Below are 25,336 nucleotides of genomic sequence, written 5' to 3'. Positions count from 1 at the left end.
TTATTACGATACCTGCCAAGCTGTGTGGTTTTCCTACAAGCCATCACTGGTTTCTACCCCATCCCACAGAGATAGATCACCCATTAACCTTATTCATCTCACTTTGCTTCTGTGGGAAATGCCACATGCCTCCATGATGTCTGATAGCTGTCTTATTCTGACATGTGTGACATGGGACACGACCCAGACCGCCCACTTTACACCAGTGAGGACGATGTGTCGCCGCAGCTCTGAGTGGCAGGTTCACAACCTATTGATCTCGACTGTAAAGCAATTACCAGGTGAACTGGGAGAATAACACTTGGAGGGAAATTGTGAAAGAGCAACCATCAATAAGTGCTCTGGTGGTGGTCAGACCAAATAAAGCTCTGTGGTTTGAAGAAAACCAGACTTGAAGTTTTCCCTTTGACCTTTTGAAGAAAATTTAACTGAGGGTGAAAGTGTTTACCCCTGGATTTTTCACAAATGTTTATCCTAAGCCTATTTTTTAAAAATTTGTTCCTTATCAAAAATTTATTTTGTACAATTCTTTAATTTAAAATTTAGAATAATTGCTTGATATTTTCTTTGACTAAAATACATGGATAAAACTAGCTTCACTTCATTAAAATGTAGGATTTTATTCCTCTAAACAAGCTCTCGACTCTTTTATTTAAATTGGTTTGTCTTAATTCTCATTAATCTCAATAGAATCTCGCATGTGAAAATACAGAATCTACTACGACCAATCATGCTGCAGCATACAGGCTTAGTTTGCCTGCAGGTAAACAGTCCATGTGGAGCAGAAGAGGTGGAACCCATTGACTGACATGTTTCGGATATCGTTTTTTCATTTACTTGCATTCATATGCAGACAGCTGTTGTAATAGAGACTAGCCAAAATGTCCTTTGGACCTGAAACACCTACAAACTGTTTGTGTTTGACTCGGGTGATAAAAGAAACTTGTCGAATGGAAGATGGAGTCTCGTTCTGCCCCAACATATTGGCGTGTGAGATCGATGGCTCACGGTGATGACGAAGCTTACGGATCCACATCATCATGCAAGTGGTAGAAACAGGAAGTGAGGAGTCAGTTGAGGCGACCCTCGCTTCCTAGTAGGACGCCTCACCTTCCATCTAGCAGTCACGTAAACGGCAGGAGGCCCTGAGGTATAAACCCAGAACATGCTGGAGAGATTACATCTCATCTGGCCTGCATGGGAACGCCCCAGGCTTCCCTATAGGAGGAGCTGGAAAAGGTTGGTCTGGTCTACTTTATTAACCTAATTTCACCACGACCCGGATCTGGATGATAGATTAAGAGCAGACGATTTGTGATTTTTTGGGGTGGACCAATAAAAACTACACATTAAGCTATAAAAGCCATGACATATGAATAGCAATCCACTAAATAAAAGCCCTAAACTGTTGGGGTAACAATCCTTTGGGTCAGTGGAAATGGAACAATGACGTCCGGTCATGCAGCTCATCCAGGCAGGTGGAGCAGGACGACCAGGAAACAAGCGGGATGAATAATACACTGTATCGGCGGTCACATGTCGTGCAGCGGGCTCCTGAATGATTTAAAGCATTTTACATCATCAGCCTCTCCCTCCCTCTCTCCCTCCCTCCCTCCCTCCCTCTCCCGGAGATGCTGCTGCTGCTGCTGCTGCTGATGCTGGCGACCGAACTGCAGCATCCTCCGACATGGGCATCCTTTAATCCGGCCGCGACACAGTGAGTGTTTTCCACCACTTTGTTTCCCTCCCTGTCACCCTCCTCTCGTCGTCGCGGATCACCCATCCACACTCCTTGCCCTCGATAACTCCCCCCCCACCCCCGTCGCTCCTCATCCTCCCCCACCTTCTCCCTTTTTGTGTGTGTGTGTGTGTGTGTGTGTGTGTGTGTTGTCTTCCTTTGTGTTTTTTTGTTCCCCACTCGCCCCCTCCCCTCCACGAGCTGTGGCGCATAACCCGTGCGTCCTGGCAGGAGCGATGGTTGGAGACTGCGCGCAGATGTCTGGGAACGGTTCATCCACCTTGACGGTGTGAGTGTTTTGCTCGAGAGAAGGGTGGAGAGAGTTTAGGGCGGTGTGTCGCTTCTCCCACCGGACAGGAGCTGCAGCAGCAGGGTGCGTTTGGTGGGTCGAGGGGGAAGTGGGAGCCAGAAGGGATCCGACAGAAAGAGGGTGGGACGTTTGACGAAGTGGGACTTTCTTTCTTGCAGGTGGGAGCATGTGGTTGTTTCTTAGCCTATATGGTCAGAGTCAGAGACAAACAAAGATGCCGTGGTGAGTTTCTTTGCTGTTGTCACTCCTTATACTACTCTAAAGTGGTATAATGTGCAATAAATAACATCTATCTATCTATCTATCTATCTATCTATCTATCTATCTATCTATCTATCTATCTGTCTATCGGTCTATCGATCTATCTATCTATCTATCTATCTATCTATCTATCTATCTATCTATCTATCTATCTATCTATCTATCTATCTATCTATCTGTCTATCGGTCTATCGATCTATCTATCTATCTATCTATCTATCTATCTATCTATCTATCTATCTATCTATCTATCTATCTATCTATCTATCTATCTATCTATCTATCCATCCATCTATCTATCTATCCATCTATCCATCTATCTCTGAGTATTGTACTGTGTTGCTTTGTGTGTCTATGTGAGAGCACTCACACACTGAAAGCCTCAAGCTGTGGAACTGGGCTAATCCCTAATGACATGGCCACATCTCTCTTTCTCTCTCTCTCTCTCCCCCTTCTCTTTCCCCCCTTTTCTATCTCTTTATCTGCTATAAGGTCTCGTCCCTCTTTTTCTTTTTCCTTTCTCTCATCCCCTCGTACTGGGCTGTGACGACGTGCTGTCCGTGGTGCTGAAAACAGTCATCAGCAGATTTGTGGCTAATACGCTGGAGCTTGATGGGCCTGTCAGCGCTCAACAGGTGCCTATTACTCACTATAAAAGGGCAGCGGCACGGAAATGTGCCCGTTCAGGTGTAATCCAGTCGCCTTTAGATGGAGGGTGTGTTTGCGTTTGTTAATAGTGGGTTATTGTTGGAAAATTGTATGTTCAGCACACAGAAATGTGTAAACATAGGATTGTTGATAGGTTTGCTCTCTCATCCATTGGGAAACTTTAAAATGGACATAAGTACACTTCATGGACACATGGATATGAATGCTGCTTGATATTTGAAAATATATGGGCGGCTGTTACAAAGAGATGAATCAAACTCCTCTCGTACAAAATAGCAAAACCACACACTCACAGATTTTCATCATAAGTCAAATTGATGACGATTCAGATGACGATGAAGATGGGAACCGTGAAACAATAACAAGAAGTAACCAGGAGATTACGTAACTGACCAATTTAGCAACTGCAGCTTGTCTTCCTGCATTTTCGTCACACACAGACTCACACAGGCCCCAAGACATGCAGGTCTCACACAGAGTCACATGCAGGGCCACGCCACTGGAGCGCCAGGACACTTCAGCTGTGGCAGTGCACGGGCACAAACTGCACGACCATAACATTGTTAGTTCTTTTCATTTTTTTTGTCAGAGTGGTTGATTATCTTATTGCAATCTTTAAAAAAAAAAAGATTTTGAATGCAGCAGTGGAAATGGAGAGATGACGGGACACGAGGCACAGAGGTTGGATTCAGACCAGGAAATGCATGGTTGGTGTCCTACCCCGAAGCTACGGGGGCATGGCTGAGGAAAACAGTCTTTTGGGGCATTTCTGCCTTTATTTGATCGGATAGTTGAAGCCTGAAAGGGGGAGAGAGAGAGAGCGGGGGTGCCACACAGCTAAGGGCCGCAAGCCGGAATCGAACCTGCGGCTGCTATAGAAGGCTGATTACATCTTTTACAACATATAAATCTAACTGAATGAATTGAATGAAAGCACACATTCGTATTTAACTTCATCCGACTCTCTAGTCCTGCCCAAGTTTTCACCAGTTTCCTACTGTGTGTCTTCAATTTGTTACCTGTAAAGCACATTGTTACTTTGTTAAGGAAGGTGCTATTTGAATAAAGTTTGTTAGAATTTCAAATATCGATCTAAAGTATTTGTAAAATTAGCTAAAAATAATGTGTGTGTGTGTGTGTGTGTGTGTGTGTGTGTGTGTGTGTGTGTGTTTACAAACGACACCAGATAGACACTAGAGAGAAATGCGTTGGTTTTGAGGGATTTTACCTTTAGTTTTTAATACTTTACATTTAGTGATGTCATTAGTTAAGTGTGACTCATGCATCACACACACACACACGCACACGCACACCTTTATATTTATGAATGGCTGTCTGGCCTCCACCACCCTTTTTCCATCAGATGCTGCTCGGCACTGACGTCAGTGAACCTGCTTGCGCATAAAGGCTAAAATAATCAAAGCCACACACACACACACACGTTTTATCCTTTCCTTTGTCTCTGTCAGTAGCACACACACACACACACACACACACACACACACACTCTCTCTCTCTCACACACACACCTCTGGCTGTTGGTTCAACAGGCACAATAGCGAGAGAAAACCGAGGGAGACAGACAGAAAGAGATGGAGGGACAGTGTGTGGGAGGTGGCAGCCTTGATCACGATCATTACAATGTAATATGATCTGTGTGTTTGTGTTTGCTTCCCTGTACCTATATAAGTAGTTTAGCATATATATTTCTTCTTTTGTGACTCTTTCTAAACTCAATACATTCATCTTCAACTTGTTACACTGATATTCAGTGACTGATGCAGCCAATAGCTGCCGCAGTTAAAGCTGCTGTATCGAAGCCACAGAAAATGATCTTTCCTCGAGTCAGGTTATTATAGATTGTAGGATAATGCCTGTTATTATTTTCAGCTGTATGTAAGAAAAGTCTGTGCTTATTGGTGTATTTGCCAACAACTACATTATTTGTTCTAGGTTTTAAAAGTCATAGGTTTCCATTGTTTATAAGAATATATTCAAATAGCAAACACAGGCTTTATATTGACAGTCAATCTTTATGCAAATGGGAAGCACAGTTCTAATATGAAAAATAGCGTCTCTCTGAAGCTTTGCCCCACATGTCCTCTGTAATAGTCCTCATTAGTTCAGTGTTGGGACTTGTCCTTAATGAAGAGAGCGATCAGAGTTCGAGGTAAACAAACCCGGTATTTGCATCTTCACCTCCTCCAAAGGGACGTAGCCATGCGCTATCAAAGAAAAATAAACTTTAAAGATCGTCCTAATTATTATGATAATTACATAAACCCACCAGACGTGAACTTTTTAGCATGACACATTACTTTTGTCAATGCAGCAGTAAACACCTGCAGTGTCTAGAAGTTATAATCACTGTCTGGAATAAGCCTTTTTCAGACATGAATTCGGGAAAAAGTCTGGGTCAGACTCGACAGGAAAATCCCTGGAGCTCTCAGGCGAGGGGTGGGGTCTGGGTATTCTCATCATCAACACGTCCCTCCTGCTCGCTGTGAATCCTCTGGACAGGACTCTTACAGGGTGCTGGCAGGAAAAAACGTCCCCAGCGGCCGACCCAGACATTTGCGTTCTCACGTACAGCTCCTCCCATAATTTCAGGAGATCATCCAGAGTTCAGTGCAGCAGCGTCTGTCAGCAGCTTTACAGACGCAAGCAAACAAAAGAATAAAGTGTAAGTGCTTTAAACACAGGATATGGCTTCTTTTATCTATTTCAGTCGAAGCGTTATTGAATATCATACTGAAGAATATTTCTACATTGAGAAACTGCATTAATCCCACATTAATTCAACAGGAGATGAAGAAATTTCCTCTTCAAACGACCTCTGGCACCTTTCACACAGTAGGAGAGAAATAAAACACACACACTCGAGGCCTGGTGAATCATGTTGGTGCTCACTATGCTAATCTTGAAGTCAAAGTTGTTGTTGGACCAAAAAATGTGTTGGTTCTTGTTTCCGATGTTGGACAAACTCTAGTCCAGGGAATTCATTTGGTTGCCATGGTAAAGACCTTCAACGCTGGCCTCTGAGAAGACACAGAGAAAAAGAATTATGTATTCCTCCGCCAACCAGTGACGGAAACTCAAATCTGCTGTTCCTGAGCTGCCGGCCCTTTTCTAACGAAGGGATGCTATTTAGAAAATTCTCTACAGATTCGACAATAGTGGCCACAACAAGTGCAGGGAAGCAAATCGGATCAATAGAGAAAATACTGTGGGGGGGGAGGGGGGAATGTGTTGTGGCAATTTTCCCTTTCTCCATTATCCAATATGTCTGAGTGTTGCTAACAGTCCGGAGCCAGAATCGCTGAGACAGTTTTAGAGCCAGGTTTTAAGCTGTGTCTTCACTTGTCTCCAGTTAGAGGTTCAGACATCAAGCTAGTTTACAGCCGGGTTTAGCTCCTGCCTGTGTGAAATGACCCTGTTGTGTTTGGAGCTTGAGGCCACACAGACAGAGATGTCATCGATATGGCTGCTTAGCCAACGAGCAAGTGGGAGTGACACGGCTGTTTTTATTTATCTGGCAGTCTGGAGCCAGATCCATTGTGCCGCAGGCTGCAGGCTCCCACCGAGCTGCATTAGGCCGAAGATAGATGGGGCTGCGACAGGCCAAACTGTGAGTGAACGGGGCTCGCTGACAGGCCGGTCATGCAGAATGTATCTGTGCCCCGGAGTCAGAGCCAACAGTTTGCACCTTGGAAAACTTTTGACAGCCAGGGGATGATGCACTTTACTTTGATGTCTCTTCACTCGTTTCTTACAGATCAACATGTTGGAGCTTCATGGTCAAAACCCTGAAATGAGTCAGACCCACCAGGACACCAGAAAACGAGCCAGTCAGTAATTGAGTGAAGAGCCAACAAGCTCAGGGACGTCCCTGTTTGTTTTCACATTTCTCTATTACCTGGTGCAATAGTGTTTGTCAGTGAGACATTACTCCAAATGGTTCTGAATGACAGAGGGCTGGATAGTATTTTGTGTATTTTTTTTTTTTACGCTATGTAGCACATTTGGTTTGCTTTGACCATATGACTCATGTTCCGTTTATCCATCCATCTATTATCTTTACTGCAGCTTCGGGGAGCTGGAGCCAATTGGCCGAGAGTTGGGGTCAACATATAGACACAGACAACCATTCACACTCACATTCATGTTCAATTTAACTGACAATTTAAAGTCTCCAATTAACCTAACCAATTGGATGTTTGTCAGGAAGTAGAGAACCCACGCAGACAGAGTCCAACCGAGCACCTCTGCTGGGAGATGACGGTGCTAACCTTGTTCTATCGAAATAAACGGATGAACTGCCTGGTGATCCCAGAGTAACATCTCAGGCCTGACTATGACTACCTAGATAGACGTACAACCTGTCATTGGTTCAAAGGTTAAAGAAACTTTGGTCATAGGTTTACAACATGTTTGTTTACTCGCTGCCAGATGGCTGCATCCATTCACCCCTGTGGTCTCTTTCAACGAGGAAAAACTGAAATTTGTTGTGAGCCTCCGTGTGCCTGAATAAACAGCGGATTAGCAGTCATATAGATAAGAAGAAAATTAAATTAGTGCATGTGAGTCAGACAGACACGGCTGGATTAAGATTTCCAATGTCACAGAGGAATAAAATCTCAAAGGGGCTCAGAACACAACGGGATCAGTTTTTCTCCCAAAATCACAGTTCTGATAATGTCCATGTACAATAAACATTTATTTAAATATTGTCTTTGGATCTCTGTAAAATAAGTGTACTTTTCTCTTTTGCTCTCCACAGAGCCTCTTATTACATCATGGCTCTCTGGTTAGTTCACTAAACCAATTCAGGGGCACATGGGGGAAGTTTGACTCAATTATTGGGAAGCACAGTGTTCTTTTCCGGCACATGACTCCATGCTGCGTCCTCTGTGCACGACCAAGACACTGGGCTGGTCAATTAGAGCTCGGAGATTGATAGTTACATATCATCAAATCAGACAAAGAATCTATCGGAAAATTATTGAGCCGGTCGTGCAGCCAGCTCAGTGAAACCGAAGGGAGCATTACGGGTCTTATTTAAAAATCCATCTCTGGACAATTCCGACGGACGGGGATAGTTGAAGTGTGACTGATGAGAGACGGACTCATCCTGGCAGCCAGTAATTTCTCTTTTGTGTCAAACGAGGAATCAGATTTATTAGGTCGGTCAGATAGGGAGACTGTGGCCAGCCAAGCAAGACACTGATTCAGCCAGACAGTCGCCAAAGTCAAGTCAAGCCAAAGAAAATTCATTTATTGCTCAATATCTCGATTTTTATAACCTTCCAATTACTGCTGATATCTGTGAGACTGCTCAGCAGGGTGTGGTGTTTGGATGGTTCGATAGTAAAGCATTGTTGTGTTCAAGTGATCAGTTCTTGAAGTGCATGGTGCTCGAAGCACCAGTCTGTTAAAGGCTTGCCTACTTACCCACCCACCTACCTACCTACCTACCTACCTACCTACCTCCCTACCTACCTCCCTACCTACCTACCTACCTCCCTCCCTACCTACCTACCTACCTACCTACCTGCCTACCTCCCTACCTCCCTACCTACCTACCTACCTACCTACCTACCTACCTACCTACCTACCTACCTCCCTACCTACCTACCTGCCTACCTACCTACCTACCTACCTACCTCCCTACCTACCTACCTCCCTACCTACCTACCTACCTACCTACCTACCTACATACCTACCTACCTCCCTCCCTCCCTCCCTCCCTCCCTACCTACCTATCTACCTACCTACCTGCCTGCCTACCTACCTACCTATCTACCTACCTACCTACCTGCCTGCCTACCTACCTACCTACCTACCTACCTACCTACCTCCCTCCCTCCCTCCCTCCCTACCTACCTACCTACCTACCTACATGCCTACCTGTCTACCTGTCTACCTGTCTACCTACCTACCTGTCTGCCTACCTACCTACCTACCTGTCTACCTGTCTACCTACCTACCTGTCTGCCTACCCAGTGGTTGTTGGGATGGTGAACTAACAGATGGTGACCTAACAGACAGATTGATACACTTTCTATTCCATTTTTCCTCAAAAGCAGCCAAAACTTCAGTGAGATTAATGCAGAGTCATTGCCTGAGCTGAGGAGACGGAGAGAAAAAAAGAGGAAATTAAATAAATACTCAACGTTTGACAAATCTCCCTGACTCAGGGATTCTACTAGATGGTGATGAGTTGGCTCTTTCCTGCTCTTTCCATATAGGCTATGAGAACAGGGCCAGGGCCACTTGCCAGGTTTGTCTTTTTTCTTTTTTTGCGGGGACTATACGGCCATGTGATGTCGGCCGGTTGCCAGGCTGGTTTTGAAGGAATCAGAAGTGCTCTCAGCTTTATTAGGCCAATGTGGCTCTTAGTGGAGAGCCAACGAGAGCTCAATCAGGTTATTCAACCAGTAATTCAGACATGGGCAGGGGCGGACGCAGAGACGGGATTAGTCACAGCTGATTAGACACGAGGATGGGTGTCCTGACAGCTCTCTCATCCGGAGAGGACACACACTAATGTTGAGCTGGTGACAAGAATTCAGCTATTGATTTCTAAACAGCAGCAGATAGCGCGTGTTTGTTTTGTGCTGTAATATTGAAGAGGCTTGTTTGAAATTCCATTACACTGCTCGTCTGTGCAGAACAATGCCGCTGTAAAGACAACAGCAGCGTATTAGTTACACACTGGGAGACAGCAGCAGTTTCTCTGTCTCTGACTCACACCTGTGTTTTTATTTGTTCCTGCTGTTTTTGCTCACATACTTAACGTTATCTATTTCCAATGGCTTGTGATGAAAAGGAGAAAGCAAATAAATTCCATGGCTAGAAGTTTAACTACATGTAAAAGTTACTGCCTGTGCCCACACTCTATTAAATTATTCAGTAGCTAACATCACATCACTGCAGTTTTTGCTCAGTATGAAGGAGAACAGCAGTGTCACCTGTATTGCTCCTTAGTTTGTCTTCCACTCTTTTTGCTATAAATAACAATGCAAATTTGTTTATATTTGATTTTGGGTATGCAGGTGTAGGTGTATAAATATATATATAGCCTTATTTTTGTATTATTTATGTTGTATTTATTATTACATATATTGTTTGTGCATTACAACACTTGTTTATGAATAAAGTTCGGTTCATGTTTTCGTTACAAGAGAAAATAAACAACTGTACTGCTGTTGATATAAGTTGTGAACACCTATCTGTTTCACATCAACTCAGTTTCCAGGAAGGTTAAGTTCTCTCAGACAAACCTGTATCCTGAGAAGTACAGGTAGTAAACTGAAGTCAGTTTTCCAGCCCAGAGCAGATGGAACACCTGCTGCCACCGAGCTTTGTGCGTCTCTGCTCTGCCGCTCTGCCACTGTTCACATAGTGTGCACTCAACACAGGGCAGGTGGTGATCGCTGTCAATGAAGCCGACCAGAGAATATAGAAATGTAACAGATGTTTCAAAACATCTGTGTGTGTGGGTGTTTTGTGTTCCTGAGTTTCGCAGATTATGATTAGATTCGTGTAAATGTACCATTGTCTAACTGAGCACATGTTTATTTCATTAGCTGCAAAAAAGTAATTTTACAGACTTTTCATTTTTGGGATCATCTGGATATCTCTGTTCTCTGCAATCAATAGTCAACTGACATCAGTGGAGTTTACAGCTAAATATCCACCGTAATTGTGGGTGTGGGCTGAAAAGCTTTGGAAATGTATGAAGACTGTGGCGATTGACAATATTCTATTATTTGCAAAACACAACACATAATTGTCCTTAAATTGTTTCACTGATTGCTTACTTTCATATTCAGACTCATATTTTATTATAATGTGGAATCATTTTAATGGTCTTCTGTATTGTTACAGTGTGATTAGATACTGTTTGGGGAATAATAGTTCACATCCTTTATTTAGATAGACGCAGCAATAAACGATAAAAAACGTTCACATTATCTCCAAAATGCACTCAACAGTAAGATAAACAGACAGAAAAGAGTCAATGAGTTGAGCTGATATCTCATTTTATTATTATTAATGATAATACATTTTTCTGTAAGTACATCTCCTTCTTTCACACACTCTGGGGTAATTCCCATCCATCCATTATCTACAGCTCTAAACCTTTGAGGGTCGCGGGGGGGGACCCGGAGTCAAATAAGTAATCATGCATCGTAACATATGTTTTGCTTTGTTTGTATTAGAAGTCAGTAATTTAAAATTGAATACAAAATAGTTGATAGGCAAATAATATATTTATGTATATTCAAGGAAACTTGCACTAAATGCTAATTACTTGGTATATTACGAGTTAGGGTTAGAGATAGGATAAGGTAGGGTTGGGTTTGGAATCTGTTGAATCAGGTTTGCCTCAGTAGAAAAATAAATTACCAGATATATTTTTGGTTGCAATGTATATTTTTTGTTGTAGACAAATTACCTAGTAATCTTTGTTTTATTATATTTTCATTGCGTATACAATCGTCCAAGGCAAAGAAACTTGCAACTACAGTTCATTTAAACATTAAGAGAATAAATTTGACTCTACATGATTACACATGACTCCACTGCCATCCCTCTTGAGCCCGGCTACCATAGCAACACGGCCACAGGGAGAGGACAGCTAATTAGCTGCTTCCCCATTCAGGTACACTTCATTTGCGGAAGAATGTGTAACACCTCCCCACCGGTTGCCTCCTGTGTCCTGGTGTGTGCAGTGGAAAAAAAAAAAGCATTATCTCAGACAAACGACAGAAGGCAATGTGCTGTGAAATGCTGCAGAAATAAGTCCTCCCGTCCTTTTTCTTCCAGGTAACTCTCCCCCTCGCCATGTGGAGAAGACCTGCGATGGCATCTGACTGAACAGGAGAGAGAGGTAGCAGAAAACTTCTTCCGTCACCTGGACTGGGAATAATTCTTCTTCGTCTGCGCTCTACGCAACTGTTGGCTCAAGGAAAACTGTGAAGGAGCTAAAGGAGAAGCATCAAGGACTCCGCATCTTCCTACTCTTCCTTTTCCAATTCTTCCCATTGACTGTGACCCTTGACCTTTAGCTCCCAGTATGAGCGGTCTGATGGTGAAGCTGGACCCCCGCAGGGTACAGTGGGGCTCGCAATGGAAAACCTTTACGTCCCGCGTGCTGAGGACCAAACCGGTGGAGTCCATGTTGGATTCAGGCACATCGGGCACCAGCGCCCACGGAACCAAACTGGCCCGGGTGCTGTCCACGGTGGACCTGGTGTCGCTGGGCGTGGGCAGCTGTGTCGGGACGGGGATGTACGTGGTCTCGGGGCTGGTCGCCAAGGAGATGGCCGGCCCGGGGGTCATCGTGTCTTTCATTATCGCCGCTGTGGCCTCCATTCTGTCAGGTGGGACTGAGATACGCACGCGTTCATGTACTGACGTCTACTACCTTCTGGCATTTTATATTCCGCAGTATAGATGTTACCGTCATATCACAATTACACTGATATGATGCATGTGAAAGACCTTTTAATAACTATGCGATTATCACAAGGTCGAAGACATCGCACGGGCAAAGCTATAAAATGAGAGGCACTCAAGGGATATCTTAGTACTACATTAATGCTCCTATCAATACCTTCAACTCAGCCTTCACTTGGAAGATGATAAACTCAAATCACTGATGTGTGTGTGTGTTTGTGTGTGTCTGCATGTGTGTGTGTGCCTCCCCCTCACGGTCCCACAGGAGTGTGTTATGCAGAGTTTGGCGTGCGCGTGCCTAAGACCACAGGTTCGGCCTACACATACAGCTACGTGACCGTGGGCGAGTGCGTGGCGTTTTTCATCGGCTGGAACCTGATTTTGGAGTATCTGATCGGCACGGCGGCGGGGGCGTCGGCTCTCAGCAGCATGGCCGACTCGCTGGCCAACCACAGCATCAGCAACTTCATGATTACTCACATTGGGACGCTCAATGGATTGGGTGAGTGGAACATGGCTGTGCAACTGTAGCGAGAGAGAAAGATTTAGTTTGTTGTTTCTTTTACAGCTTCTGATTTTGAGTTATTATACGTTTAGGCTTCAGGGTTTGGATGAATGTTAAACTTAGATAAAGTTCAAGATTTGGATGCACAACAGGAGTTAGTGATATAGAGTCCGTAAAAAAGGAGACATGCCTTTTCGATTTTTTTCTTTCCGCGATATCACGCTTGTACGAAGTCTCACATTTGCATAATGCACCCCCAGCTAGTTTGACACGCCTCCTAACAAAGCCAGCTAATAGGAGAGTGGAAGCGGCCAATCAGAGGAAACTGGGCTTTATCAGGAGGAGGGCCTTAAAAAGAGACAGGAGCTAAATCCAAGCGTTTCAGACAGAGGCTGAAAAGAGGAGCTGCAGCAATGTAGTCTGAGAAAGTGATGTGTTTGTGAATATTAAAGCATATTAACCTTTCAAGTAATAACACTATTTAAAATTATGAACCTGAATATGAGCATAATGTCTCCTTTAAAAAACTAATGATGTTACATAATATAAAGTCAGCATTTTTGGTAAATAACAAAGACAGAGCACATTTTTATTTGGTTTTATTGAACTAGAATATTAACTTTAGGCTTTTACTCCCCATTTAAAATCTACAGCTCAGCAGCTCGGTTTATCAGAAACGAACAGACAAGTGTCCTCTACAAATATATTACACTCTTTCCTCCTGACTCTTCACAAGAAGGTCAGCGTCAGCTCTGCTCCTGTAGCTGAAGTTGTTCTGCTGCAGTGACGCGAACCTGAATTCTCGTGCAGGGGTTGAATGACAGTTACAGCGATGTGTTGACCCAGAGGAGCAGATTAAATAAACCATATCTTTGCTGTCACTCAGTACATTTTTGGAGAAATGTCACTTCGAGTCATGGATTACGTTGTCAACTGCTACTCCAGTGGGCTTCTCTCTTTGAGTGGCACCATCTGGAAAACCTCTCAACCCAGACTGGATTTTTCTCCAGGGAGAATCAGAGTGATGTTTCACTGATTATCTTGGAAATCGTCTTGTTTTGGAAAGTAACATCTTGGATTTCCAGTTTTCCATGTCATAAACGGCCCCATGACTCGGACTGCTCGCTATATGTGGTGGAATACTAACGCTGACGTGTGTGGAACAGTGATGACACTGTCCTGATAGTCTCTTCCTGCCGGACACTGACAAAGGAGTGGTGCTGGTCACATGACGAGCAGCAAGGCCAGCTGCTCCACAACATAATGGAAAGTTTCCTCTTCCTGCTTAAAATAATAAAACAACTCCACACCCCACATCAACTGGGCTCACTCTTATGATCCCATGCTGGGTGACAGTACTTTTTAGAGTTGGAGCTTTAAATAACCAACTTGAGCTTGAAAATCCAAAGAATAAACAGATTAAACTGGCTGGTTCCAAAGTTTCAGACAGAAAACTACTTTGACAACAGTTCTAATAATTGTTGAGATAGTGTATTATGCAAAAATGCTAAATATTTGCTGGTCAACCTTTCATATTTTAAGATCTGCTGCTCTTTTATTTTGGGGTCTTAGAGTGTTGGTCGGAAAAGAAAATCTATGTGCTGATTTTACCTCGGACTCCTGGTTATTGCATCGGCCATTATTTGTTAGTTTATTAAATTTAAAATAGACAAAACAAGTTATGAAGATACATTTTTATTCCAACCCTGACCAATGGACATTCTAATGTATATGGGTTTATGTTTGTGAGCAGTTTGATCTTTACCTTCAACCAAAGAGACATCCTTTGTCTGTGTGGTTCCTCTCCAGGTAAAGGGGAGCAGTCGTACCCCGACCTGCTGGCGCTGGTCATAGCGTTGGTGGTGACGGTGATTGTGGCTTTGGGGGTGAAGAACTCTGTGGGCTTCAACAACGTGCTGAACGTCATCAACCTCATCGTGTGGGTGTTCATGATGATCGCCGGGCTGTTCTTTGTCAGCGGAGAGAACTGGGACGACGGCAGATTCCTGCCCTTTGGCTGGTCGGGGGTATGCGCACGCAGACAAACGCAAATGCAAAATCAAAGCACGACACGCAGATGTGAGGAAGGATAATAAACGGTTGTTCCTCCTGGTTCCTCTGTGTGTCAGGTGATGCAGGGGGCAGCCACGTGTTTCTACGCCTTCATCGGATTTGACATCATCGCGACGACAGGAGAGGAGGCCAAGAGTCCCAACACCTCCATCCCCTACGCCATCACTGCCTCGCTCATCACCTGCCTCACCGCCTACGTCTCTGTAAGTTACACTGACAAACATGTGCACATCCAGAAATACAAACAATGCATAGTTTATTTTCTAGCCAGTGGCCGGCGGCATTTTGTTTCCGGGGTTCTTCGTCCATCCTGTAATTGTGAACAAGATATCTCAAGAACGCCCTGAGGGAATTTCTTCAAATTCGATAGAAAAGTTCAAGTGAACTCCGAGATGAACTGATTAGAGTTTGGTGATCAAAGCTCAAAGGTCATGGTTGCTGTGACCACACAAACTACATTGTCACAATATGAACACAATATCTCAAGAACACCCTGAGGGAGATTCTTAAAATTTGCTACAAACATTCACTTGGAATCGAGGAAGAACTGATTCGATTGTGGTGGTCAAAGGTCAAGGTCACATGACCTCCTGTACTCGTGAACACGATATCTCAAGAACACTTTGAGGACATTTCTTTAAAGTTTTTCTACAAGATCAATTGATTATTGATTGATTGGTGACCTCATATGAGTCTGGAAAAAAACACGTAGACTGAAACTGCTCTGGTTGGCGGAGGCATATTCTGTAACTGAGGTGGAGTCATTGGTTTGACTCTTAAATCTGAAGATTCCATTTCTTTATCACAAATAAGATCAATTGTGGGTTTAGTTTTATTTTCTGACCATTTAAAAATTCATGAGGAATTCAAGAAAAATAAAGTTTCGAGAATACAATAGAATTCAGTGATTTCGGTTTACATATTTCTTTCTACTTCTGTTTCACGCTGACATATAAAAGAGCTACTGCTGCTTTTGTTATGTATCATTCTTTCTTCTTCACACCTTCAGCTTTAACTTGTGAGCACAGACTTGGTGGAGTCATCCCAAAGCTGACAGAGAGGTGGAAAAGATCAAACATCGATACACTACCCCCCCCTGCACTCCGGCTGTGTGCATCTCATCTGTGATCTTTACGTATTCGGCTCGCACAGCCGGCCACATTTCTGACTTTCACACGTTTGTGCTGGATGGTTGTTGCTATGGCTACCGCGAAACATCGGCCTATCAGGAGGCAGAATTTTTCGGTATCGCCTGGAGGGAAATAGAGTGCGTCGACCTTAGAACTCAACTACTCTTTGAAAACCTTGTCTTTCACATTCTCTCTATGTCTCAGTCGAATCTGATCCTCCACTTCAGCCCTCTCTCAGCTTCTCAGAATCTTTATTTGATGGATTTAACTTTTGAGCGTTTCTGCTCCCATCTTGATCATTAAAGTCGTGGAGATGAAGATCCAGAATATTTTTCACACATTTGGGATTAGCTTTACCCTCTAAACAAAGAAATTTAACCAGGATTCCACCCAGATTAGTCTCGCCCACTTCAACCGGTCCACATCACACCATCAACCAGGATTGGACGAAGGGTCAAAGGGCCCCTGGCTGCGAGGACAAACTGAGCTCTGCGTCTTCCTCTCTGCGAGCGTTGGTCTTTTTATTATTATTCCTGTGCTTTCCTGTAATCTGTTCAAGCAAATCCCTCTCTTTGCAGCACAGTATCTGTGACAGATGGCCCTGCATGATTTCACACGTCAGCCATGAGAATCAGGAACACACACACACACGCACGCACACACACACACACACACACGTGTGTGCGCGCACACACACACACACACACACACACACACACACGCGCGCGCACACACACACACACACACACACACACACACACACACACACACACACACACACACACACACACACACGCGCACACACACACATAAAGTGAGAGAGAAGCATGACAAATTTACATCTTGCATGTGAAGGGATGCTTTGCAAAGCGAGGTATTGAGAATCAACACTTATTCAGTGTTTGAATGTTTGTGCGATTAGAGCATTCACTGTCACTGAGACTTTCATATGGTCTTCATCAGCAAAGTTACTCTCTGGCAGTTGTTATGGATTCGTTCATGTTCAAATTTCCATTTTTTTATGAGCACTTAAAGGACTTAAAGCAGCTTTAGATCCGCAGGCGGCCCCTCGGTTTCGGGTCGACCTGCCTGAAGAGAGGAGGCCTGCGGATTCAGTGACTTCTTTCAAATAACTTCTTAAAACCCATTTTTACAGATTTGCCTTCATGTACCTTTTACTTTTTATCCCTATTGAAGCCATCTTCTTTTTATTCTTCCAATTCTTTTTAGATGTAATTACTGCATTTACACGACCCCGTCATCTACTTGCTTTTATTTACATCTTATTGCTTCGTCTGGCAAATCACTTTGTAAAACGTGTTTTTTAGAGACGCTATATAAATAAAATAATTTAGCAATATTTCTTGATGAATGCAGAGACACTTTCTTTTCACAATTGAAAGCCGTAAATTCCCATAACTAACCACTTCTGTGATTGTATTTCATTCTCTTCCGTCCAGGTCTCTGTGATCCTGACTCTGATGGTACCGTACAACGAGATTGATGCGGACGCCCCGCTCATGGAAATGTTCGCCGTGCACGGCTGCATGTTTGCCAAGTATATCGTCGCGGTCGGCTCCATAGCCGGACTCACCGTCTCCTTGCTCGGGTCCCTGTTCCCCATGCCCAGGGTCATCTACGCCATGGCGGGGGACGGCTTGCTGTTTAAGTCAGTGTTTAACGCAGTTGTTTTAGTGCTCTTCGCTTTTCATATCAATCTTAAAGATGACTGTGTCTTAATCGACTCATCTTTGTGTGTGTGTGTGTGTGTGTGTTTAGGTTCCTGGCAAACGTGTCTTCCTTCACAGAGACCCCTGCGGTTGCCTGCGTGGTGTCGGGCTTCCTGGCCGCCCTGCTGTCGCTCCTGGTCAGCCTCAGAGACCTCATAGAGATGATGTCCATAGGAACCCTGCTGGCCTATACCCTGGTGAGCGGTGGATAATGAAGACCCTCGCTGCTGGCTCAATATTCTTAGCTCGCTGTATTACAGAGATTTATTCTCGCTGCTTTACAACCCGAGGACTCACAGGGAGGCCGATGTTCACACGGCATGATTTTCTTGGAAAAGTCCTGAGGATTCTTACAACTAATCCCTGCAACACATGAATTACACAGAATGATGTGACAGCTGTAAACATACACAAAGTGAAGGGATTAATATATATATATACATGGGGTTTTGGTAATGGAGGGAGCCGCCGTTACAAGCATTGACGTCATGCATTTTTCATCCAACTTGTTAAAAGGCTCCTTTTTGCTCTTGCAGGAATGTGATTGGATTAGAGCGAACATACGATCGTAAGCATTTAAGTGTTTAACCTCGTGTCCCCCCCCCTCGGTTGCAGGTGAGCCTCTGCGTACTTCTCCTACGTTACCAACCCGAGGGCGACATCCACGGCTTCGTGAACTTCCTCTCCGAGGAGCAGAACAGCAAGAGGAAGGAAGGCGTCCTGGCCGAGTGCGAGAAAGACGCCTGTTCGCCGACCAGCGAGGCCGACGAGTACGGGGGCGCGTCCACCAACACCTGCGGAGCCAAGAACCTGCCGTCGCTGGGTGACAACGAGATGTTGATAGGCAAACCAGACAAGACCGCCTACACCGCCAGTCACCCCAACTACGGCACTGTGGATATGACCACCGGCATCGAGGCAGAGGAATCAGAGGGCGGGGTGACCCGGCGTTTAAAGAAGCTGATTGGACCACGCTACTACACCTTGAGGATCCGATTGGGCCTCCCGGGAAAGATGGACAGACCAACTCCAGCCACTGGGAAAACTGTCACCATGTGTGTGCTGCTGCTCTTCATCTTCATCTTCGCTTTTTGCACCTTCATAATATTTGGTGAGAGCACACTATCATTATTAGCATTTGAATTTAATAGTTAAATGTAACTATAAATGTAATCTTTATTTTTTTCCGGACCCCTCTCCCTCCAGGAGCGAGCTTTATCGGAGAGGGTCGCTGGTGGGCTTTGGTGCTGTTAATCGTTTTCATCATCGTGCTTGCCCTGCTCGTCATCATCATCCTCCAGCAACCGGAGAACCCAAAGCGGCTGCCCTACATGGCGCCCTGTGTGCCCTTCGTCCCTGTTTCAGCCATGCTGGTCAACATTTACCTCATGCTCAAACTGTCCGCCATCACCTGGATACGATTCTCAATCTGGTGCTTTGTGGGTAAGTAACAGATTCACATACGTGCGTTGAAGTCATGTGTGTGTCGCTCCCAGGTTCCCATAATTTCCAGCGACAGATGGGGACTGCCCATATAAACAATGACTCACCTCAGTTGATCTTAAACAATGGAGTGATAACTTTCATTACTCTGGACAGTGACTCATTCCTCCGGGGCTCAGTGAGCCAGTAAAACCAAAAGAGTGTCTCACTTACCCGCTATGTTTGTTTTCTTAATGGAAGAACAAGAAGACTCATTTCACTTTTATTTCCTGTCTGTGTTATATCTTATCTGTGCATCTGTATTTGTGTGTGTGTGTGTGTGTGTGTGTGTGTGTGTGTGTGTCTGTGCTTGTGTGTGTCATGCGTGTACATGAGGTTCAACTTGTCGCTGTTGTTGTTTTTTGACTTTAAAGTCAGATCTGGTGCAGACGGGATCTGTTTTTGTTCATATCAGTGCATTGTTCTTGATGTGTGCGTGTGTGTGTGTGTGTGTGTGTGTGTGTATGTGTGTGTGTGTGTGTGTGTGTGTGTGTGTGTGCGTGACTCAGATTGTGATAGATTGTTTTTAAGTTGAGTGTTTCTGTTTTTTAATGTTGCATTTGAGCATTTAAAATTATACAAAAATTATACAAAAAGAACTGGGAGAATCCTTTGTTTTTGCAATTGTTGTGAACTCGCAATGTTCAAAAACGTCAGTCAACCAGCCGCACAGCACTATTCTTCAAATTGTTATTCATATTGAACATATTGCATGTCCAAATCGCTCTGAATTTGACTCTACCATGGGCCCTTCACTTTCTCGAGATGTGCCCCAGAGATTTCTAAACCTAGTTGATACTCTAGCTAAGTGTTTGTGTATTGATCAATCAATCAATCAGTCCACTCGTAACAAATCTGTGTCCTCTCAGGTGTACTCATCTACTTTGGCTACGGCATGTGGAACAGCACTCTGGAGAAAACGGCCAGGGAGAACGAGGTGCACGCCTCCACCTACCAGCGCTACGACCATGGCGTGGACGAAGGCTTCTGCGGCTTCGATGACGATTTCTACCCACCCACCACTGACAGCTGGGGTGCGTCTGAGGGGGGGTCGGGGCGCGCTAAGCCCCCCCAGGCAAAACCTGAAGGTGAAGAGATCGCACCTAAAGGTGGTGGCAGGACCGTGGCCAATCACGGCCTCGCCGAGGAGGATCCCATGGATTTCTGAAGGGACTGACTCTGTGTTAACCCTGAATGTACTGCCTTGTCTGCTGCCTAGGGGAAGGGAAGGGAAGGGGAACAGCAGTGTGTGAGTGCATGGATGGTTGTTTGTGTGTGTGTGTGTGTGTGTGTGTGTGTGTGTGTGTGTGTGTGTGTGTGTGTGTGTGAGCATGCCTGCATGTGTGTATGTGTGTGTGTGTGTATATGTTTATGTCCTACCCTTGGGCTAGATTGTTTCCCAGCAGTGGAATGGCTTTTCCTTTCACCGCAACTCCCCCGCGCTCGGTTCCCCTGCTCACACAAGAAAATGTGGATGTCAAGGTCGTGAGTGTCTTATCACAGTCACTTGTTATTCACTTAGCGGAGTCCACATCCCACACAAGGAGAAAGGCCAGACAGAAAAAAGTGCGGACACAGCGAGAGATAGAACTCAATGTGGTTCACTGCACCGTGAACCATGAAACACGGTGTGCGGAGCAATCACTGTTGATATCTGTTGAGTTCATGGGATACAGGAGAGAAGAAGGTGATGAGCGAGAGGCAGATGAATCAGGGCCTCTCTTCCTGTTCCAACATAGACGGGCAGGAAAGTTAGACAGAATGCCAAGCCCAAGCTATTTCCTGCATCCAGGTTGGACTTTCTTGTGCTTGGTTTACTTCCAACGGACAGGAGAGGACAGGACAGGACAGGACAGGACAGGACAGGACAGGACAGGACAGCCTCACACACTCTCAAATGCCCCAAAACTCAAAAATAATCATTCTGTGCATCTTTTAATGTTTCCCCTGACCCCCCACCATCTAGCCCAAGGGACTCTGGAGTGCATTGGGAAAAAGGGTGTCGATGTTTTTTTGTGACAAATAGTACTTTTGGACTTTGCTTGCAATAGTGCCTTCATCTACTGTCGGTGTATGTGAGTCTGTTTTCTACTTTGATTTTGCGTCGTGCACGTGCGAGTGTGAATGTGCAATCAGACTCCACTTTTACATCGACTCTCTCATGTCCGTGTGTGTCAATATAAAGTGTGTTCTTCAGATTCTTTTCAAAATCAATCCACTCGCAACAAAGCAACTCGTGGTGCAAGATCCCACTTGTCCTGAGTGCAGCTAGCAGGAGGAGAGGAGGAGAGGAGGAGAGGCTGTAACACACACAGAGAGAGAACAGGTTGAATCCTAATGTGCATGTTGTGATGAACGTCATATGTTCTGTGTCTCTCGGCCGATGCAGCCCTCGCTGTTTACCAGAATTAAGGAATTAATTTTGAGTTCCGTCAGTTCAGAAAAGCAATTTCCTTCATAGCTGTTAGAAAAGAAAAACAAAATTAGCCACGCTAGAAGCAGAGGGGATGGCGGTCAGGACGTTTGGAGGAGAAAGGCAAATTATATCTCAGCACAGATTTATATTTTACTCCAAAAAGTAAATGTATATTTTAAAATAAGAAACTGTTATGAAGTGAAACATAAGTTTCAACCACCCTCCCTGCAACAGTAATTTACTTACAGTACTTTACTGAGTAGTACGCCGGAGTATTTGAGCCAAATTGAAGAAAAATAAATCTTGAGATTTAAAGAAATATTCGCCGCAATATTACGGGAAAAAGTCAAAGTTTTGCTGGAATAAAGTCGTGATAAGAAAGTTGTGATATTACAAAAATAAAGTTGTAATTTAATGAGAAAAAAAGTTGTTATATTATGAGAATAAAGAAAAAGCACAGCCAAAGGATTAAGTACTTTGCTATTTGTAAAATCTTTACAAAGTAAAACTTAACAAGATGCTCCACATTTGTACCTAATCTAAAATCTGGACGTTGTTCTCATAATATTGAAAGTTCTCTCTTCCAGCTGGCCTCACACTCTGTGGTGGAAAAGGAATGTGTTCTGAATAAGTTGGATTTTACTTTCATATTGACTGAACTGAAATTTAATTCCTCCTCCTCCATCCCTCCCCCTTCCTCCTCCTCTCCTGGTCATCACTCTTTTCACTCCACTTCCCCCGTCTACATGTTTTTTATGCTTCCATCACTCCTTCGCTCTTCCGGCTCAACTCTTCCTTCATTTACTTGCCACCTCACCCCCCCCTTGACATCCATCAGGCAATGTCAGCAGGGAGTTATCACTGCACGTCACAAGCACGAGATCGGTTTCCAGTCACGACTCGAGGCAGCGATCCCTCCGCCGCCTGTCCATCCATTAGCTACCGTTTCACCTCAGGGTGTCTGCTATCCTCCCTCTGGCTCTGCTCGAACCCTCTAAGCCCAAAGTGGTCGGACTGCACCTCCCTTTTTGTGGCCACCACTTCAGTTTCTCATGCATGTAGCTAACGTTGACGTACAACTTTACACGTTAGACCTGCGCTGTCGCTGCACCCTGAGGTGTTGGGGAAAATCAAATCAGATCATGGTCCTGTACAGCTCACTGTGTGGGACACGTAAGCTAATGCTGCCAAGGTTAGAGGTTTGATTCCCTGTGAAGAATGTATGCACTCACGGCACCGTACGGGATTCTAGCACACACCAAATAGCGTACCGTGATGTTATTAAGTCGAGGGTGGGGGGGCACGTCGACTCTACTGCTGCTGCCTGCCCTGATTGTCCTCCTTGTTCTCCTCGTGCCCCCTGTTGCTGCATCTGTCCCTTCCGGGGAAGCCTTACTTGTCTAATGCACTAAAATCAAAGGATGCCACGCAGAACCCCCCGCCCTACCTCTGCTCCACTCACACTCATCTAAAAAAAAGAATAATCATCCTTCCTGTATGAATAGGTCAGAGTTAGTGTCGTCCGGTGAAATGAAAAAATGAAAAACCAGCCCTGAGGACTTAGTGGCTGTCGTGTTGGATGATTCTGCAGCTTCACACAGCAGAGTGGTGTGTCCACAGTGGAACATAGTGTAAAGGTGAGGTGCCGGTCAAACACCAACCATGACTGTAGCTTATTGTATATATAACTACAATCTTTTCCTAAATTTCTCCAAAATTATGGATATTGTAGGAATTGGAGGTTTTGCAGAATCGCCCAATATCGACAGTTTCAGCTAGCGATAGGGTTACAAAAGAAAAAAAAAACAACAGCACAAACAGGACACTACATTTCACATATTTACTGTTCAACCAAAATATCCTCCTCATCCACTTCACCTCCCAACTCAACCAAAAGACCTTCAGCCGCCGCTTTGCATTCACATCTCAGCCAAAACCGCGAATTCAGGCGGCGTCACGCCTCCGACACTGAACTGTACAGTAACCTCTCTGTACTATATCTGCTCCGTGTGGATGCATAAGAGTGTGTGAGTGCATGCACTGAATGTGTGTGTGTGTGTTCGAGTTTGTGGTCTACGCCTGCGCCTCAATGTGACTGTCCGGTGAATGTGCAGCATGCCGTCATGCACGAGGCTGAACTGTAAAATGTTGTACTTGCATGTGGTGACTGAACGCAACAACGAGACGTAACAGAACACTGAACCGAACCAAACGCAGGCTTCAGGTCTCATACCTGGGAACGACCTCCGAGCTCCGAGTGGGGCATTGTTCAGGATCTCTACCGGTGCAGGGAACTAAAAGACGATGTCTTCGCTGCACACAGAAATTGTTTGTATTCAGATTCGAGCCCAAACTGAACGTTATGCTCAGTGCGAAAATAATTCTATTAAGCAAAAGGAGATACAGTAATTTTCTGGATTCAATTCGAGACGTCCCAGCTCTTGATGTAGTCTCGCCCAGGTATGGGAAGCAAAGGCTCCGTTTGGAAAAGGGAGTAGAACATGTAGCAAACACTCGGGTGTGGGAGCGACTCCTCTCACATCGTCCCTCCGCCACTAACAGTAACTATCTACTTCCTGAACATCCCTTTGTAACGATCACATCCTCTGCAAGCCAAAGTCCACAATCTCTGTTTACTGTCCACGTACAGGAGACTGAAAGATTCTTCAACACTTAAGATACAACAGAGCTAATCTTCCTGCTGATAAGCTACTAATCAGAAGAAGACAATACTTTTCTCTCTTCTCTCGTAGTGCAATGGTTATTTAAAAATAAAACCCTAGTTGAAAGAAACCCTAGTTGAACGATTGAAAGTATTCGTTTGGACTCATCCAGCGGCCGATATGACAAGGAGGGGGGGAGAAAAAGTACGACACCGAAAGAGGAACGAAAAGAAGAAGTATTTTTCTACAGCTGTTTTGCGATCCTCAGACCCTCCTGGGGAAGGTGTGCACAAAAGGACCAGGGTGGAGTTTAATCAGCCTTCACTCTGTGTCCTTTAGTCGCGAGGAGGCCTGGGAGAATCTGCTCGAGATATATTTTTAACAACCGTAGTCTAAACTCCTTTGTAGATCTTAATCCTTTCCTTTGAAGGATTTCGAAATAGGACCGTCAGTAGGACTGTAGAAGGTCTCGGTGTGAGAGTACCACAGAAAACATTGCAGAAACTATTTTAATACAATTCTATAAAGGGGTGAAGTACAAACATAATCGAATAGCGCCACCGCTGCTTTTGAAGTCGTTGATTTAGTCTCGGAGAAGACGTGCCATGTTCTTCCTGTGCTCTGTGCTCGCTGTGGCCGAGTGTCCAGTCAGTGTGTGTCCGACTCGTTGAGATTGGCTTCTATATGCAACTATAGATATTCGTTTTTCTCTTCTGTATATTTTGGCACAAAGTTGTATAATGTAGTTTTTATATGTCTTTTTTTTCCTTTTTTTAAATGCTTTCTTCCATACGTGTGGTTACTTTGCTCCTGAGTGCACTGTTTTTGCTGAGTTGTTGATATTGTTTCCATGCAACAATGAAAGTTATGAATTGCAAATACCAACAAAAAAAA

At 44.5% G+C, this 25,336-nt stretch overlaps 1 protein-coding gene across 4 annotated transcripts; it reads left to right on the top strand.

Moving 5' to 3' along the window:
* Positions 1-1,608: 1,608 nt before the first annotated feature.
* On the top strand, positions 1,609-25,336 carry slc7a14a (solute carrier family 7 member 14a). Of its 4 annotated transcripts, none has more exons than XR_004612680.1 (11): positions 1,609-1,717; positions 11,811-12,367; positions 12,709-12,945; positions 14,758-14,975; positions 15,078-15,224; positions 17,612-17,820; positions 17,931-18,078; positions 18,497-18,992; positions 19,088-19,324; positions 20,233-20,633; positions 20,680-25,336. XR_004612680.1 is itself a non-coding variant. In XM_034576003.1 (10 exons), the coding sequence occupies exons 2-10, from the start codon at positions 12,061-12,063 to the stop codon at positions 20,529-20,531; spliced, it is 2,298 nt and encodes a 765-aa protein (XP_034431894.1). In that variant the 5' UTR covers positions 1,917-2,270; positions 11,811-12,060; the 3' UTR covers positions 20,532-25,336. The 4 variants fall into 4 exon arrangements, 1 of the variants encoding a protein (XP_034431894.1); XR_004612679.1 differs by lacking the exon at positions 1,609-1,717 and adding an exon at positions 1,917-2,270; XR_004612681.1 differs by lacking the exon at positions 1,609-1,717 and adding an exon at positions 1,932-2,027.

The sequence above is a fragment of the Hippoglossus hippoglossus genome, chromosome 22 (genome assembly GCF_009819705.1).
Source record: "Hippoglossus hippoglossus isolate fHipHip1 chromosome 22, fHipHip1.pri, whole genome shotgun sequence".
Taxonomy (NCBI): domain Eukaryota; kingdom Metazoa; phylum Chordata; class Actinopteri; order Pleuronectiformes; family Pleuronectidae; genus Hippoglossus; species Hippoglossus hippoglossus.
Note: the sequence above shows the minus strand (reverse complement) of the source record. Positions and strands in the feature narration are given on the sequence as shown.

Coding starts and splice junctions, on each gene's coding strand:
- slc7a14a (XM_034576003.1), top strand. CDS start 12,061: ATGAGCGGTCTGATGGTGAAGCTGGACCCCCGCAGGGTACAGTGGGGC. Junction 14,976..15,077: donor TGCCCTTTGGCTGGTCGGGG/GTATGCGCACGC, acceptor TCTGTGTGTCAG/GTGATGCAGGGGGCAGCCAC. Junction 18,079..18,496: donor CCCTGCTGGCCTATACCCTG/GTGAGCGGTGGA, acceptor CCTCGGTTGCAG/GTGAGCCTCTGCGTACTTCT.